The 19433-nt window shown below is 36.6% G+C and overlaps 1 protein-coding gene across 7 annotated transcripts in view; it reads right to left on the reverse strand.

Annotated features, from left to right (window-relative positions):
* Positions 1–19433, reverse strand: part of Mef2a (myocyte enhancer factor 2A) — a 123313-nt gene that overhangs the window by 7273 nt on the left and 96607 nt on the right. For 5 of the 7 annotated variants that reach the window (XM_045144967.1, XM_045144968.1, XM_045144969.1 and 2 more), the window contains 3 exons: positions 13175–13362; positions 5598–5621; positions 2678–2804 (listed from right to left, as the gene is read on the reverse strand). In XM_045144967.1, the coding sequence (XP_045000902.1) occupies positions 2678–2804; positions 5598–5621; positions 13175–13362 (339 nt within the window). The remainder of the gene's footprint in view (positions 1–2677; positions 2805–5597; positions 5622–13174; positions 13363–19433) is intronic. The other 2 variants (XM_045144970.1, XM_045144971.1) reach the window with 1 other exon arrangement.

Raw genomic sequence — 19433 nt, forward strand, 5'->3', positions numbered from 1 at the left:
AGGAAGGAGGGCTGGAGAGATGGCTTAGCGGTTAAGCGCTTGCCTGTGAAGCCTAAGGACCCCGGTTCGAGGCTCGGTTCCCCAGGTCCCACGTTAGCCAGATGCACAAGGGGGCGCACGCGTCTGGAGTTCGTTTGCAGAGCCTGGAAGCCCTGGCGCGCCCATTCTCTCTCTCCCTCTATCTGTCTTTCTCTCTGTGTCTGTTGCTCTCAAATAAATAAATAAAAATTATAAAAAAAAAAAAGAAGGAAGGAGATGGATGTTGAGAGAGAAGTCATTTCAAGGGGATCTGATTTCATTATTTTCTGTTTGTATTGTATATTTGTGTATGTGTGTGTGGTGGTGGGGGTATATGTATGAATGTTTTCAGATGTGCTTACATACTGTGGCCAAAGGAGAACATCGAGTGGCCTTCATTATCACTCATTCATGTATTTCCTTGAGATGGAGTCTCTCACTAATTCTAGAGCTCACAATTTTCCCTAGCCCCAATGATTCTCTGGCTTCTGTTCCCCAAAGAACTAGGATTACAGATGGCATGGATATGACTGGCTGCTTACATGGGTACTGGGGAATTGAATTCAGGTAGTCTCAGACCCTTTCAGGCCCTCATGCTTGCATAGACAGCCCTCTTATTCATTGAGCCATCTCTTCAAACACTAGTTTAATTTTTATGAAGTGAAAAAATGTTCTAGACTTTATAAATACATACATTCAATATGCTAAAATATAGTCAAATCATTATATACATATATACATTTTTAATAAACAAATGCATTTCTAAAAATAAGGTTAGTGGAAATATAGTTAGAAACCTACAATGAAAATGCTCAGCAAATTGGATTCTAATTTTGGTATCTAGTCTACGCTCTACCTTCCCAGTCAGTATTCCTCTGGGTATGTGGCCACCCAAGTTTCTTCCTTTTCTACTTTCTCACTCTCATTGTATAAACTAGAAACTGTAACAATGAAGGAATTCCTGTATACAGTTAACAGCTAAACTATGTTCTGTTTCCTCATCTAGAACATACTTGAGAGGGAAAAAAAAATGTTTGTAGCATTGTACGCTGAATACAGCTTCTGATTACATACTGAAACAGAATTTTTATGAATGCTTAATCCCTGGCCTTAGTCCAGAACCTGTGGTAGTAATAAGCTTTAATTTACATACCCTAAGTTTGATAGATTTAGGCTTTTTTTTTTTTAATATATTGACAACTGGAAAAGGTAATGGCCATTTCCCATGAAGCTTTTTTTTTTTTTTTCCCCAATAAAACCATTAAAAGTAGTTTCTGTTCTAAAAGAATTAGTACTTGGCATTGAAATCATAGTTAAACCTATCAATTGCTCTTCCACCTCAACTAGCTGCAGACAGCAGTTTGAGAACAGTGCCAAAGCATTTACTCTGAAGTCTGAACATAGTTTTCTCCACCGACTACTCATGAAACTACTTCTTGCAGAGGAACAGCTTCCATGCACTGCAGTCTCTGAATAACAGGCAAGGTATAATTTATTTCTTCCCTCTTTGAGCAATACGTGTTTGGCTAAGCCAGGGAGAAAGTGAAGCCACATGCACTTTCTGCCCTCCAGAATGGCAATCCTGGCACATTTAGCTAATAGTACCCTTCCATTCACTGTGATCCTAAGCATTCCTAACAGACTTCCATACTGGAGTATTTTAAGATTAAAGGTCTAGATAAACATAAATGAGTGAAAGGCTCCTCTCAGCAGCAAAGAGTGAATGTCTGTGGGAAAAAAAACAAGCAAAGTGCTCATTTTGCCACTCAGGTGCAAACAGCACAGACCAACAGCTATAGAGAGAACACAGCTTTATTCACCACAGTTAGGCACCTGCCACATCCCCAAAGGGACTCACAGTTAACATCATAAAGAAAAACAACTTACTTCAAAAGTGTAGAGACTGTATAATGAGAAACCACATAAAAGTACCTCAATTACACCCCTCTCCTTGACATTTTTAGGGTACATTTGATAACATGTACTTGTTTTGTTGTCAGGAGATACTGCAGAAATAAAATAACTTACACAATTCATCCTATTATCAATGTATTTTGTTTAACTTTTCAAAAATATTTATTTATTTGAGTGAGTGAAAGAAAGAGGGAAGGAAGGAGGGAGGGGGAAAGGGTGAGAGAAAGAGAGAGAGAGGGAGAGAAAGAAAGGGCACGTTGCCGGGTGTGGTGGCGCATGCCTTTAATCCCAGCACTCGGGAGGCAGAGGTAGGAGGATCACTGTGAGTTCGAGGCCACCCTGAGACTCCATAGTGAATTCCAGGTCAGTCTGGGCCAGAGTGACACCCTACCTCGAAAAACCAAAAACAAACAAACAAACAAAAAAAACAAAAACAAAAGAAAAAAGAAAGGGCACGCTAAGGCCTCCAGCCACTGCAAACGAACTCCAGATGCATGTACCCCCTTGTGCATCTGGCTTATGTGGGTCCTGGAGAATTGAACCAGGAGGTAAACGCCTTAACTGCTAAGCCATCTCTCCAGCCCCCTTGTTTAATTTTTTAAGGGCATGCATAGATTTTGTAATGTACCTAAATTTAAATCTAAAAAAACTAAATCAATAAGTATACTTTAAAAGATCACAAAAGTACATGTTTATCATCACCAGACAGTGAAAATAAAGCCTCCCAAAAGGCTTCATGGCTCACCAGTGTTGTAGGCTGTAGGCATTGCTGAGTATACAAGTCCCTGTGGAGGCAGGCTTGGAGTTGTCACAGACACTACTGGGGTGGCAAGAGGTTGAGTGGCTTGAGAACTGCTTATCCTTTGGGTATTCTAAGAGAGATCAGAAAAAAAGATAAGTGTAATTAGATGGTATTTATGTTCGAAATTAATTTTAAAAATAACTTTCAATTTAAATGTGACACTTCACAGTTTTATGTAAATGTCATTATTTCTTGAAGCGGAAATGATGTGAAAAATTTAAATACTAATGGGAATAGCTAAATGTTTAAGGGACCCATTTTCATATTGATTATTCACTTTTTAAAATGTAGCTTAGTAATGTCAGAGGCTCTAGTATTATACTCACCTTATGTGCAGTAACATTTACATGTCAACTTAAGGAGCACTTGATGCCATTACAAGTATTTGCAGACTACCTTAAATGCAGGTTCTAAAAACCTAATGATAGCATTTGTATATAATAGGACTATAAATCAAAGACATATAGGATTCAGGTTTTTTTTCAGACCTTACATATTAACATGACTTGAAGCCCTATTGTACTAATATGGCTTCTGTTTTGCTTCTCTCTGATGAAACAGGTGACCCATTTTTAAAAAGATTCTGATCGTATTCTTTTAAACTCCCAGCCTTTGAAAGGAAAGATTTTGACTAGAGCTTAGTCAAAACTTAGTAGAGTGGCTGACTCTACATAGGCACATTGGGAATGAATTTTAAAAAGTCAACTAATAAATAAGAAAAAGTAAGAGTCATTCTCCTCCATCTGTAGTATGATAGACTCAATTTCTCCCAACATGGACTTAAATGTAACTCAATGCCTTTAGATTCTAATTTTTCTATCATCATTTTCAGAAAGGCATGAGATGAAGGCCTTTGGCTAGATCTGGATAGATTGGGAGGTCTTTTTGTAGGAGGATCCAGACACCAGTTTATTTCTATTTAGTTTGAAATATTATAGGAACCCATGATAGTATTCTTAATTTACTGTCTCAAGATATTCTCTGTAGTCAAATTTCTTTATTATCGGTACAGCTATCCTACTCAAGCTTCAGTGAAATGAAGTTCTGGAAGTTCAAAGCTTCTGGGGAACCTGTAGCTTTCATCTCACCAGAAATAAAGTCCTTAATATAGGCACCAAGGATCTGGACACCAGTCCTTCCTCACTTTGAATCAGCCATTTATGATTATTTTGGAGCACAAACCAAACCACTTTGAGTTAACTTGTGTGGACCATGTTTCTGATTTTACTTTGCCTCTGACACACAAAGCCCTGTATTTTCACTTAAGTTTTACAGTTTGAATTAGCTAAGTCTTCATAATTTTAATGGCTATTTACAGTGTTAGTTATGACTTTGTTTCTTAGTTAACATATATATATACTTTCATGATTTCTATACTTAATCAAATCCATAAATTTATCCCTTAAGACTCTTAAGTATAATTTAAGGAAGGTGGAGTCAATGTTTGATAAAATTGGGACACATGTTAGTCTTAGCATCAAATTAAAATCTTAATGACTTTGAAAGCAAGGATCTACTACAGACTTAATTTGCTCTTTCATATTTGGTTTTAAGATAAAACTAGGTGGAAGAATATAGTATGAGATGGTTAGGAGCAGGCTCTCCCTCCACTCCATGGCAATCTTTTAGTGTAACTAGAAAGACAGGAGTAATAATGACATTGCTTCCACCTATCAAATCTCTAGTGCAGTGTATTTCTGAAGTGACTTTCAGAACCACTAGAGGGCAACATAGTGTTAGTTTATTCATATTTGTCTTTAGGACTTTTTAAAAGGGTAAACAGTGGGGTCTAACACAAGATGCAATTATTTGTTTGAATTATAAACATCATTTGCTAATCTGTGGTATAATAAAGCATTTCCTTAAATTATATTCATTATAAATCTAACATCACATTTATTGCTGACCAATATATTTCATTTATCTAATAAAAATCCAACACAAAACTAATTTGAGAGCACAAAACCAAAGACCCATCTCTTATTTTAAGTACAGAACACATATAACCTTATTAGAAAAACAAATTATGCAGAACACACTGGCATGCACAAACATAAACAAAATGTAAGTAAACCAACTGATGCCTTTATACTCCATGTTGTCAAGCATTCCTTGCCTCTTTCCATGGTAAAATCTGAGTACTTTTAAGTTTATTCCTCTTAACCCAAGTCACCTAATGAGCAGCTGACTTTGAAAGTATATTATTACTTCTATGAAGATTACAACAAAGAAAAAAGGTGTTTTTAGTCAAGTTATTATTTTAGAGGAAAGCATTAACAGAAAATATTTGTTATGGAGAAAAAGGTAACAGCTGCTTTTAAGAACAGAGAATCTTCTGGTAGAAAAGTAAATTTGTGTATGTTTAATTACAGATAATCCTTTCTGTAAACAGGCAACCCCCTTGTGGTTCAGATTGTCTCATGCAGGATGAAATAATTCCAACTCTGCAAAAGGTGACCTCACCAAAAATGATGTAATCTTTCTGAGAGAAGAAAACATAACACAAGACTCTGTGTTACAATCAGAGGAACTCTTGTGCGTGAAGTCATTTTCTAAAATTTTAATAATTTGGAAAAGACACATAAAGTATTTGTACACTGCCTTAAAAATACAGCTTGAACAAGTGTCCTATGCTCATTTTCAAAGGCTGTTCCAGAATTCCCCCCTCCCAAAAAAGGGTCAACATGTACAATTTTATGTAGTAATAGTGGACTGCCTTCTTGATTTCAAGTGTTTGGACAGTGTTCAATAAATAGAAAGGTATCTGTGTAACAAAATAACACTGGTTAAATAAACACAATTTAAGAGAATTAGTATTTTTTATATCTTTTTCAACTCCCTTCAAGGAGAAAACCACACTCACCAATTCCAATTCCTCTTCCTCCGACTGTACTCAGCACATAAGAGGGATAAGAGAGTTACTAAGACTGTTGGTACTTATAACAGGATCTTTTAGAAAAACAAGGTATTTGGATTCTAGCAGTTGTTTGGAAATTAGATGATTATATATGCCACACACAAAAATATAAATTACTTTGTGTCGTTATAGTTTTATTTTCAAAAGAACAGAAAATTCTTAGATTCCCCCTCCTTCTTACTTTTACTTCCACTTCCATCTACTCTTATGCCGGCCTCTTCTACATACAGCCAATGCTCCTGGGACATTTAAAAAGCTACTTAATCACAACAGCAATCTACATTATAAACCCTAAAAATGCTCTGTACTTACATTTACTTACATTTCTTAAAAAATATTTTTATTTGAAAGGAAGATGCAAGGGGGGGGAGAGAGGGAAAGAGAAAGAATATGAATGAATGAGAATGTAAGTGCCAGAGCCTCCAGCCACTGCAAATGAACTCCAGCGCCACCTTCTGCATGTGGCTTACTTGAGTCCTAGGGAATTGAACTGAGATCTGTTACCTTTGCAGGCAAGTGCCTTAACTGCTAAGCCATCTCTCCAACCCCTGTACTTAAATCTTAATCCTCCCCCATCACCACCCTACTTGGCCATGCATGTCCATGAATCTCCAGATAGATTCTGTGCTCCCTGGTAGGCAGGAGTTCTAGGCTCTGTTTCCTACAATAGCTAGCACAGTGTTAAGAAACAATAGGAACCCACAGATTTGTTAATACCATAGTTCTATGTATTTTATAATTTGCAAATAATAGTATTCATATGAATACAAAATTTTGTTGGAGTTGTGACCATGTACACGAAGTAAGAAAGACCAAAAGAAATGAACTGTTAAGTCACAAACAGTAAATAAATGAAAAACATATGTTTCTTTTCTTCTAAATCTTTAGATAATATTAACATGCTAGAGTCTATTAATTTGTGATTTTTTTCTATTAAGTTAAATAAGTCATTTTTTTCAATCTGTGAAAGCCATCACTAATACATGAAGCCCTAACTTAAAGCAGGTTTCTCTGTGAATGGATGAGGTGAAAGGGGGGGGGGGGCTGATTTACCTTGCAAACTAATCACTTAGCATAAAGGTGGCCCAAATGTACTTCAGCTATTTAGTTAGACATAATTACTAGAGTATCTCCAATTCAAAGATATACACTAAAATACTATCAAGCATTATGTGTGTAAAAAATATATAGCTTTCACTTTACAGGGATAAAAGTGTAAATAATTTATATATTCACTAATAAAATGTAAAAGTCTTGAGTTTTCCCTAGCAGTTTCATGGCTGTATTTTTTTAAAAAGACAGATGAAATTTTATTAAGCAGTCTAATAAGTCTTTAAACCATATTTCTATGCCTTAAATCAAATGTTTTGACCTTGTTTATTATTTCTCAAAGATAGTAGCATGCTCCCAAGAGGTGAGCCAAATGTCTATCCTAAATCCAATTATTTTCTTCAGATCCTTTTTGCACATTCTTGTTATATATACATATATATTTAATTTTTTTAATTCTAAAACAATTAAAGAGCAGCCATCCAGAGCTCCATCACACAACCAGCTTTCCACAAGGTCTTCATCCCAAAGAAACACAAAGTACTTGTACAAACTAGTAACACATCCCTATTTGAAGCTTTGCACTTGGATTTCATTAGTGTCTGTAGCAAGATCTAGCTGATCTAGGATCAACCTTAGCTGACCTGCATCCTTTGCCTTCTCTGGTATGCAACAGTTTCCCAGCATTTGTTTTTCTATGAGCTTGATACTTTTTGAAGAGTATTAATCAGTTTTCTTGTAGAATGTCTTTCAAATTGGATTTGTCTTACATTTTATTCATGGTTTCATAGTGGGCATGGGCTTTGGAAGAATATCAGAGAGAAACAGCTGACCATATCACAGGGCAGATATCATCTGTCTTATGAGTGATGTTAGCTGATTCACTAAATTAAGGTAAGTAATGTAAAATTACAATTTCCCTTTTCTAAGTAACAGATATTTGGGAAGAGAAATTTTGAAGTTATGTTAAGTATTGCTTCACCTTAAAACTTTTGCTCACTTTCTGTAGCATTTACTGGCTGGTGTGCAACAATCATGGCTATGTAGAGTTGCTATTAATTCTTTGTTAAATGTTTGGTAGATTGGTCAGTTAAATCATCTAGGTTTTTTTTTCTATTCTGTAAGTATTTAAAACTAGAAATTCAATTTCTCAAGCATCCATGTCAACTATTTCTTCTTCAGTAAGGCTAGTAATTCTTTGGTAGTCTGTATCTCTCAAGTAATTTGCCCTTTTTATGGAATCTGTCAAATTTACTGGGATAGAGCTGTTTGTAGTATTTCCTAGTCTTTTTGTATTTTTTGTGTGCTTGACCATGGTGCTTTGAATGTAAAATGTCCCTAAACAGACTCTTAATCCCTGGTTGGCAGTACTGCTTTGGAAGGTTGTAGGACCTTCAGGAGGTACAGCCTTGCTAAAGGAACTGTGTGTCACTGGGGATTGGCCTTAAGGTTTCATAGTCCAGCCCCACTTAGCTAGCCTGATGATCTGATAAGGGTTTTCCTGCTCCTGCCATGCTTTCCCTTACATGGAATCTGCCCTTTGCAACTGAAGGCCACAATAAACTCCTCTTTTAAGATGTCTCTGGTCAGCTGTTTTATTCCAACAATGAAAGAGTAACTGACATATATACTCCTCTTCATTCTTGGTGTTTATAATTCAGGTCATCTCATTGTCTTTGATTAGCATACTTATAGGATTATCAATTGGTCATTTCATTTTTTTTAGTTTGACTGTTTTTCCCTACTATCTTGATATTTTAAATTTTATTAATTTCTGCTCTTTATTTTCTCCTTTCTTCTGCTTGTTCTGAGATATGTTTGTTTTTCTTATTTTCCTAATGTAAAAGCAATGATTGAGTTGAGACTCCCTTCTTTTTATTCTAATATAAACATTTAATGCTGTATATTACTCAACAATACTCTCATTGGTCCTCAAAATTCTGATATGTGACATTATCATTCAGCTATAACCTTTAAAAATTTCTCTTGAGGTGTCCTCTGAGAACCACAGGTTCTTAAAAGCATGCTGTTTAATTTCTAAATAGAGATTTTCCTGTGGTCATTCTGTTACTAATTCTAGTTTGCATTGATTATGGTCAGAAAGTATGAGTTCAAATCTTTGAAATTGGCTGAGTTTTGTTAAATGGCATAAGATGGTCTGTTTTGGTGAAATGCTCTGTGAACATCTCCAATGCCTTAATAAGATGTTTCAAAAGAAGCACTTTAATTATATGGCCTTCCTGTCTTACACAAGTAACATCAGGCTACTCTAATAAAATAGACAAGTCTCAATTGTGAGAAAGTTTACAAAATGCATAATTAGTACTCTTCAAAATTGCCATGGTTGGGCTAGGGTGATTTCTCAGTGGATATGATGCTTGCTTGCAAAGTCTGTTGGTCCAGGTTCAATTCCCCAGTACGCATTTAAAGGCAGATGAAAAAAGTAGCAAGTATATTTGGAGTTCATTTGCGGCAGCAAGATGCCCTGGTGCATTTGTATGGATGCATGCTTGTGTGTATGCAAACACACACACACACACACACACACACACACACACACACACACACACACACAAATAGTATTATTTTAAGAAACTACTGGGCTGGAGATGGCTCAGCAGTTAAGACTCTTGCTTGCAAAGTCTTGACAGCCCAGATTCAATTCCCCAAGTACCTATTTAAAACCAGATGCACAAAGTAGAGCATGCATTTTGGAGTTTGTTTGTAGTGACAAGAGACCCTGGAGTGGCCATTTTCTCTGTTCCCCCTCTGTCTCTCTCAATCAGCTTGCAAATAAATAAATATTTTTAAATAACTGTCAAACTCATGTAGGCAAGGAATAAGCTAGAAAGTCTCATAGCCAAGAAGAGACTAGGGACACATAATTACGAAAATGATATATGGTATATATTCTGGTTTAGATTGTAGAAAAGAGCCATTTAGCTTAAAAATAAGGAAATCTGCATAAAGTACAGACCTCATTAATAATAAAGTCTTCATACCGGTTCAAAACATAGTAAAGGAAGAATTTGTATATGGAGTATAAGGGTACTTTCTGTATGATTGTAGCAATCCTAAAGCTGTTCTAAATAAAAGGTTTATCAAAAAGAGAAAAAAGTGAATTTTATTTTAATTTCAATCATTCTTTTCATACTGTTCTTCATTTATTTGCATAGAGTCAAGTTTTTGCTGGTACCATATTATTTCTCTAGTAGGGCTTTTTGTAACATTTCTTATAGAATGTCTACTGTTAATAATTTCTAGTTTTTGCTTGAGAAAGGATTTGTATTCAAAAATGTATTTTTGCTGGGTATAGAATTCTGAGCTTGTTTGGTTGTTGTTAAATTTCAACACATTAGGTTTGCTGCCTATTTTCCAGTTTGCGTATTTCTGAAGAGAAGTATGATAGTAATTAATATATTTGGTCTGTGTGTAATGTGTTTCTTCTTAGGCTGTCTTGAATTTCTCTGTGCTTCTATGGTATGTATGCATGCATGTGTACCAGCAGAATTTATACTCCTTGGTCTTTACTTTTGTTTCTTAAAGTATTACTCCTGTTTTCTATTTGGAATTCCAGTTTCAAACATGTTATGCTGTGTGATTAAGTCATGCAACTTGTAGATGCTTTGTTCTGTCTTTTCTCTTTTTATAGCATTTTGAAATTTTCCTACTGATTTAATATGGCTTTTCTCTTAATGGGGATTGTGGTCTGAATATAAAATGTTTTGGATACTTGGTCCCCAGCTAGTAGCACTGTTTGGAAAGGTGTGGAAAGCTAAGGAGGTGGAGCCTTGCTGAAGAAGGTGGGTCACTGGGCAGGCCTCCAGGTTTTGAGTACCAGTTCCTGTTTATCCTCTGCTTCTGACTGAAATGAGACAAGCTAGCCTGAATGCTTTTATAGCCATGAAACTTCCCTTTGAAACTGTAAACTGAAAATAAATTCTTTCCTTTTTTATGTTACTTCTGGCCAGGCATTTGCTCACAACATGAAAATACCTGATAAACTGAGCCTGCTAGTATAGGGTTTCAATTTTCCTAGAAACTGAAAGTGTTTTGAGCTTTACTGTTGCTATGGTTACCCACAGTGTATCACAGGCTTCAAACCTCTCTGGAGGTTAAGGACTAGTTGACAGGTTCACCCAACGACTATCCCATTGTTGATTTTTTAAAAAAATTATTTATTAAGAGTCAGAGGGGTGGGGAAGAAAGAGAATGAGAATAGGCACACCAGGGCTTCCAGCCACTGCAAATGAACTCCAGACATGTGTGCCCCCTCGTGCATCTGGCTAATGTGGGTCCTGGGGAATTGAACCTGGGTCCTTTGGCTTTATAGGCAAGCACCTTAACCACTAAGCCACCCTTCCAGGGCCCTTCATTATCCATTTTAAGCCATCCCTCTGCCTTCTCAATCACTGTGCTACTCTCATAGTAGTTATAAACCCTCTACACCTACTTGCTTTCAAACATGTACTGAGATAGTATCCACTTCCATTTTTCCAGATGCAATGAGATTTCACCAGTGTCCTGAGAGTGACTTCCTCACAGAATATATGCACAGAAGAGGAAAGGTCACACAAAATGTTTTGCCCCTGCTTTAGCTATAGTGGGCACTGTTTCCCTTTCTCAGGTGGGTTTTATCGGGAGGCCTTTTCAGTACAGACTTTATGTTTCATCTGGAACATATGTGGCTCATTCATGGTGTAAAAACCTTCTGCAAAGACAGACTCACCTTGCACTGAGGCTCCTAGATATTTCAAAAGGTCATGCTAGTACATGCTTCACTTCTAATCACCCTACCAATGTCTTTAGCATCTGTGATTTATCTGGAGTGGAATGTTTCTCTTCAGAGAACCTCTCTCAGCTAGCTGAATACCCTGAAATCTCAGCAAAGGGGTTGAAGAAAAACTGAACCTGCTATAAATTTAAAATTTCACTAAAAAGGCAAAAGTAATCAATTTTCATCCCCCCCTTCCCCTCCAAATAAAAAAGTACTTCTTTGTCTTCTGACCCTAAATATAAGATTTAATTAACTGCCCTGTGGGTATATGTCATGCTATTTTGGACAAGTAATAAATGTTAGCTCAGTTTTCTCATTTCTACCTAGCCACAATCACAGTTTAATTGAGAATCAAATGAGAGAAAAATCATTGATGTTTTAAATATATAAACCACCAAAAAATTGTAAAATCATTACCTAAACCTGGAGACATCACTTTCACGTAGCACAAAACCAAAGGCAAGTTTAGCAGCTGCACAGCAGAATGAGCACCTGGCACATCACTTAGTATGCTAGTAGTCAAACTGTTGCTAAATTAAAATTGGCTTTAAAACTTGCAAATGTAGTCTGAATGTTTCTACAAGCAGCTAAGGAGGATAAAGATATTCTGTTCTTCACACACAAAGATAATTTAAAACAAAGGCAGAATCTCTATTGTCAGTGGGTGAAATAGAGGGTGGTACTATACTCTTTTTTGTTGTTGTTGTTCACTTTTATTTATTTAGTTGAGAGCAAAAGAGAAAGAGGCAGATATATAGAGGGAGAATGGGTGCGCCAGGGCCTCCAGCCACTGCAAAGGAACTCCAGATACGTGCACCCCCTTGCACATCTGGCTAACGTGGGTCCTGGGGAATGGAGCCTTGAACCAGGGTCCTTAGGCTTCACAGGAAAGTGCTTAACCGTTAAGCCATCTCTCCAGCCTGGTACTATATTCTTTACAGAGGCAAATACAAGGATTATTGGAGAAGGAATAAGCAAAGAAAACTATTTGAAGGAGTGACTCATTCCAGTTTGAGTGCATTCTTTCCTAGATATTCTGCAACAGTTCTCTAGTATGTAAAATTACTAACAAATAATTTAGTGTTTCTCTTACAGTAAAACATGTTAATATATTAGTGAAGGGATGCCAAGTACAGAAAAGAAACAGATCATGTTTAATTTATAAACTTGGAAATGATATTGCTAAACAAAGCTTCTAGCCTGGTAAAATTCAAATTAAGTGAATAACCTCTCCATATTCAACTCTAATTTTATGTAACCATTAAGCCCAGTTACTTCATCTCCGCAATTTAATTTTTAAACACTTAAAATACACTTGTCAGGCTGGAGAGATAGTTCAGGGAAGGCACTTGCCTGCAAAGCTAAAGGACCCAGGTTCAATTCCCCAGGACCCACATAAGCGAGCTGCACAAGATGGCTCATGCATCTGGAGTTTGTTTGCAGTGGCTGAAGGCCCTGGTGTGCCCATTCTCATTCTTTCTCTCTCTTTTCCTCTATTTCTTAAATAAATAAAAAAAACCTAAGTAACACAGACTTGTCTCTTCAAATGCTAACTTTGAACTTCAAGTGCCAATTTTGAATAGAAAATTCATTGGGAAAATACAGATTCTGGAGGTTCAGGAAATTCCAAAGGAAGACACAGACTATTATGAAATGTATGTGTAAAAAGAATAAGAGAAAGAGAAGTTTAACTTACGAGTGGAGGCATCATACCCTTGCTTGAAGGGGGGATGACAACTCGGAGATCTGGTTTTCGACTGTTCATTCCAAGATTGCCACCGCCTGGTGGAGGGGGAGATTTTGTAGGCATGACTTTGCCTAAACTGTTTGCACCAGTATTTCCAATCAAAATTGGAGATGCTCTTGAGTTTACAAATCCATTCCCTGTGGAGAATAAAGTTATTTATTAACATGTCAAGAGATATTAAAGTACTTTTATCACTAAATCTTATATAATGCTCACTGTCCATAAAATATACCCATTTTTAAAGTTTAACTTTAATTAACAAAACAAAGAATTTTAGGATTACTATGTTTAAAGCTTACTATTTGTAGTAAGTAGTAACTTATTGCTATGAATATTGCACTATTATTATATTTTGAAGAATCCTTATTATCTAAATCTCTATTACAATACATAGATACTAACTTAAGAGCACTAGATAAAAACTTTTTTTTCCCCCTTTTTGGCTGATGAAATCCATTGTTAGTGTTTTTTATAAAGCTGACCAAAAGCAAAATACTCAGATCAATAATCTAAAAGTTCTTGAAGGGCTGAGTAGGCCTTCTGAATTCTCTGGGTGGAATTCATCTTTCATATGTCATCAGTAGTTAGAAGTATCTAAAATTACAAAAGTGAAAAAAATGGATATGCTGTTGGGAGGGCAAAGGAGAGAAAAACAAAAACCATTAAGTGGTCTTCACATAGACTTTACTACAGTTAAAAGGCATAGGCACACACCACTACACAGGCATGAATCAGCCAAAATCACAATTAAGGACATCAAAAAAAGTAAGAGCTAAAAGTAACCACACAAAATTTGTTGTTAATTTTGTGTTTTTATAACTACTTTACTGATAATTTGAATGCATGTACATAGTATGTTTTGATCATAATTTCCTCCCATTACTGCCCTCCTCCCTCCATTGAATCCCTTCTTTCCAAGTTTTTTTTTTTTTTTTTTTTTTTGGTCCTGTTCCACCATTCAAGATGGAAAGGAATGTTAGACCCAATATTGTGCAGGTAGAAGTTACTGTAAGATCATGAATGCAACCACCACTTCACGTCTGGAGACAGCATTTAATGGGCTCTGCTTCCAATCCCCCGGCTCATAAGACATTCTGTCTATTCCTTCAGTGTTGAGCATTCAAAGATCACTTATCCTTATCATTTGAGGAGTTTTGAATATCTTCAGTAATCACTACCAACTACAAAAAGAAGCTTCTCTGACCAAAGGTTAAGAGCAATACTTATGTAGAACATAAAACGTATCAAAATGCCCAAACTTTACAAGGAAATAGAAAGTAAGCACAGATCACAAGTATGTGCTTAATGATAGTAGCTCTTTCAGGATTAATTAGTAAGCAGTCTGAAAGAACAACAGAACAAGCAAAGAGAGCAGGAAGCAAGATTAGTGGATGAATTTGATATGAGAGTAATTTAAGGTATAAGGAATGGCAGGGCAGGTAAGCCAGAAGAATCCATGGCTCTAGGGAACACTACAAGGAAAGGACAGGTGAACTTGTTCTACTCCTTTCCTTTCCTTCTGGTGTGAAGTAAAAGGGAAAACTTGAGAATCCACCAAAAGTTAGTAAACATCACAAGATGTTTCATGTGTACAATAACACTCACCCCTATGTTAACATGTATATAAAGCCCATCTGCTAACAGAAAATTCTTCCCAATTGCACCTTGAGAAGACTGTATTCTGAAAAGTGAAGTACTCTGTTCCACAGAACTTTAACAGCAAAATACAATGATGATATTACACACATTTTTCACTTGGACAGATTTTTCCCATGCGAACTTTTCTATCTTTTTTATTAGGATTTTTAGTATATAAAATAATGGGTTTCATTATGGCATCTTCATACATATATATCAATGTACTTTGCTCAATTCTGTCCTACCCTCTTACCTTCCTTCCTATGTCCTCCCTCTTTTAACTTCTTACTGGTTCCCTTCCTGCCCCCTAACTGTCTCCTGGATGAAGAGTTTTTATATTGAAATTCACATTTTAATTCTGCAAAGTTCTTCTTGAATGGAACAGAAGTGTAATTATTTAGAACTATTTTAAATCTGTGTGGCACTTGGCAGTTTATAAAGCAATTTCTAATGTATTAAATGATGATTAGAATCAAGTGATGAACTGATATAAATTCTAAAATTTGAAAGAATATTGGTAGGAAGAGATGGATTAAGAATAATTTGTCAAAGAAAACAAAGGTCCTAATATACATGTCTGCTTATAATATTTAGAGCTTGAAAAAAGATTTGGTTGAATAATTGAGCTACTTAAACTCAAAGTCAATGTTTGTCAATGGGATATCAACTTTGTTGAATCCCAACGGCTACACTTTTCAGTATAGTATCTGAATATTGTCAAAGAAAGAAAGGTGAGGCGTGTGTGGTAGTTTAAAATTGAATGTATGTCTTTCATAGGCTCAGGTATTTTTTTTTTTACTAAGGTTATACTGTCCTCTTAAATCTACAGGAGCTTGTTGGAGGAGTGTATACTGGGAGTGGATATGATTCAAGCCCCAAGTGCGTAGTAGAGAGCAGGTTTGTGCTCAAGCGGTTGTGCTTGCTGCTTTGTGTGTGTGTGTGTGTGTGTGTGTGTGTGTGTGTGTGTGTGTGTGTGTGTGTGTATGCTGGCTACTTGGTTGTTCTCTCTCCTTGAATCTGCAAAAGGGAACCAGATTCTTACACCACTGATGGAAATGAACCCAGATCTGCAAGCCAGAAATAAATCTTCCTGCCATAAACTGTGTCTGGTTTGGAGGCTTATCCCAGCAAGGAGATGCTGGCATCCACAGCATGGAACTTAGGAGCTATCTATTTCTCTAGCAGGTGTCCAGAATTTCACAGCTCTGGGTGATTAGTATGGTTCTTTCCATCCCTTTGTTTCACCTAATTAATTCCTCTTGTTTTCTCCAAAACTTTTACCAAGTGACCTACCAGTTTTAACTCATTGGTGTCATTATATTTTGCTGTGGGACTGGTATTTTCTTTAATCCTATGAGGCTATTTCCTTCATTTTGCTTCCATTATTCTTGAAGAGGTTTGTATTCAATCTGGGCTGAATCTCCTTTCCACACACCCCATAGAGCAATTTCCTGTATCCAGTTAAGCTTCAGAAAGCAGTGCTGTTCAAAAAAAATCTCTTCACTAGTCATCCCCTGTAGAGCAGAGCTCATTCATGAGCTGGGCAGAGTTAACTGTTAATCCAGACGTCTGGATAAAATATTTATCAAATAATTTATTCAAAATATTAGTGTTTAAATAGAACTTTATACTGCAAAATGAAGATGTAAAACTAATATTTCTCATTGTATGCCACATGGGTGTTCTGAATCTCTGATACTTAAAAGCACTGTTTCACTGACTTGCACTTGAATCTGAAGGATGAAACAGTATTTTCTCCAGAAGCTGTTGTAAGACAATACATACATCATTAGGAAGTGTGAATGACAGGCTGGGGAGATGGCCCAAAGGTTAAGAACACTTGCCGCTTTAGCTTGAGAGCCCTGGAGGGCATGAGACTGTGGAGTTTGACTCCCAAGAACCATGTAAAAATGCTGGGCATGGCTACTCACTGTAACCCTGGTCATTAGGTGTGCAGTCCAAATAGCTGGGGCTCAATGACACAAACAAAATAAATGAAAAACAGCAGCTCTGGGTTGAGATAGAGATCTTGTTTCAAGGAAGTTCACGGATGAGCAATAAAGGACATCCACAAGCAGGCAAATGGCATATTCATCTGTATACAAATAAACACACACACGCACACACTCTCTCTCTCTCTAACACAACACACATATTCTACACACACATATGCAAAAAATAAAATAAAATAAAAACCAACCAAACAAGGAAGCATGAATACTGCTTTTCCATGTGAAATTTATGAAGCTTAGTACGATGGTACCACAAGAATCAAACGACAAGGGTGAAAGGCGATATAAATGCACAGTATCTTAGTGTACTGTCAGGAGTTTGCAGCAGATAGATGATATGTCTGGTCACTTGCCAGGCTGAAGCTAATTTCAAATGCATGACTTGTTACTTCATAGAATATAGCAAAACACTACCTAACAAATGCTTCTTACATTTTGAACTGGAGTATTTAAGAACTGCTCAAATTGAAGACACTGTTGAATAGACTTTTGAAGTAGATACTTTGATAGTATATAACTCCTCTTGCTATAAGTTACAACTTTAAGAATTAAAGTGTCTAGTCTAAAGAATAAACCAGGTGGGTGTGATGGTGCATGCCTTTAATCCCAGCCCTCAGGGGAAGGGGAGGAAGCACAGATAGGAGGATTGCTGTGAGTTGAAGGCCACCCTGAGACTATATAGTGAATTCCAGGTCAGCCTGGGCTACAGAGAGACCCCCCCTGAAAAACCAAAATAAATAAATAAATCCAATTTGATGTGACTATTGTTAAAATATATTTTCAATTTTATGGTAATTAACAAAAATGTAAGCAAAAAGATTCTTGATTAAACTGCATACCTATGCCTCCAGAAATTTAACAGACCTAATATTATTTATGGTTCTGTAACTATTTGGGTCAATTTTCTCAGTCTAGCTTTTATTTATTGCAGATTATCAATCACACCCATTTAAGTAATTGATTTGTGTGGCTATGCAGTATTTTGTCCTTAGTACTATCTATCTAGGTAAGTAAGCCCTCGCCAGGAGGCTGAGGGAGGAGCATCTGTGGGGGGGAACCTGATAATGTGAGCCCCACTGAAGGGCTGCTCTGTGGTCTCATACTCTTGGGCAGGGACAAGGAGCTTCTAAACACGGTCACAGGGAAAATCTTCATACAGGGTGGAATGAGACTTTTCTGTGGTGTGGCTGCTCTGGGGTCTAGATGCTCTAAAAGTAAACCCCTCATCCTGAGGCTGAGGGAGGAGCATCCAAGAAGTAATTCTGACACAAGAAGCCCATCAAAGTGCTTGCTTTGGGAGTCCCACATTCCTATTAGTAACCCCTCTTTATGCTCTGTAAGTGGTCCCCAATAAACTCATTGGTTCTCTGAAATGGTGCTGGTGTCATTGTATTTTGGTCTAACATCTGAGCCCTACTGGGGATGTGTGCCAGTGTCTCCCCAGGGGAAAAGTTTCTCACAACAGCATCAAACCTTCACAAAGCCATCAAGCTCAGGTTTTCCTTCATTGCAAGATCTTTCTCCCATTCATCTTTTCAACTGCCACTGCCTTAATACCTTGTAATCCCTTACTTCACCTTTACTCAACACAATTCCAAGAGCCTCTTGAGCTGGATATTAGCTCTTCCTAGGCTTGATTTTAAAACATATGCCCAAACTTAAAGGAGCCCCCTAACATCTGAACTGCAGTATAAATGGCTATTACGTGTAAACTCTCAGTAGAGAAGTGTCTAGTAAATCAGAATAATGAAATTAACAACATGAAACATCCATGGAACTTATATTATGTATAAGCTAAAAGGTTGAATTTGCACAAATAATGACAGAGAAAGAAAAAAATTACCAAGTTAACAGGAGAAACAGAAAACCAGTTTACTAAAATAAAATTTTATGACTATAGGGATATCATTTCACTGATAACATCACAGAAAAGGTCAAAAAGTAAAAAATTAAGGGGAAAACACTTCTATTTCCACCATCCTTAGATTTCCCTCTCCTTTTTTTCCAAGTGCATATTTTTTGAATAGTCTAAAAATTACAACTGAAAATAATTCATCTGAAATTTACCTAATTTTCACATTGCTGAATATGTTGATTCCTTCCCGTTATTCATTACTACAAATAAAGTTGTAATTAACATTTACACATTCTAATTTACTTCTTCAGGAAACAGTTTTAAAAAATGGATTGGTGGAAAAACATTTTATGATGAATGAAATCTTGCCTAAACTTTTCCAGAAAGATTGCTACAAATTTACAAGGCCTCAAGCACTAGAACATCAGTTTTACTATGTCTTCTTGTCCTATATGTCACAATAAAGAGCAGTACTACTTGGGAATTAGTAACTAAAAGACATATATTTTTGCCACTTTTATTTAATTTCATAACTACCACAACTTGCTATGTAGCTCAAACTGGCCTAGAGCTCAAGATACTTCCTCCTACCTTAGCCTCAGGAGTGATGCAATTACAGGTATGCACCTCCACTTAGATTATGAACAAGAAGGCTAGAGAGATGGCTCAGCAGTTAAAGTGCTTGCCTACAAAGCCTAATGAC

This window comes from Jaculus jaculus, chromosome 3 (genome assembly GCF_020740685.1).
Source record: "Jaculus jaculus isolate mJacJac1 chromosome 3, mJacJac1.mat.Y.cur, whole genome shotgun sequence".
NCBI classification, from domain to species: domain Eukaryota; kingdom Metazoa; phylum Chordata; class Mammalia; order Rodentia; family Dipodidae; genus Jaculus; species Jaculus jaculus.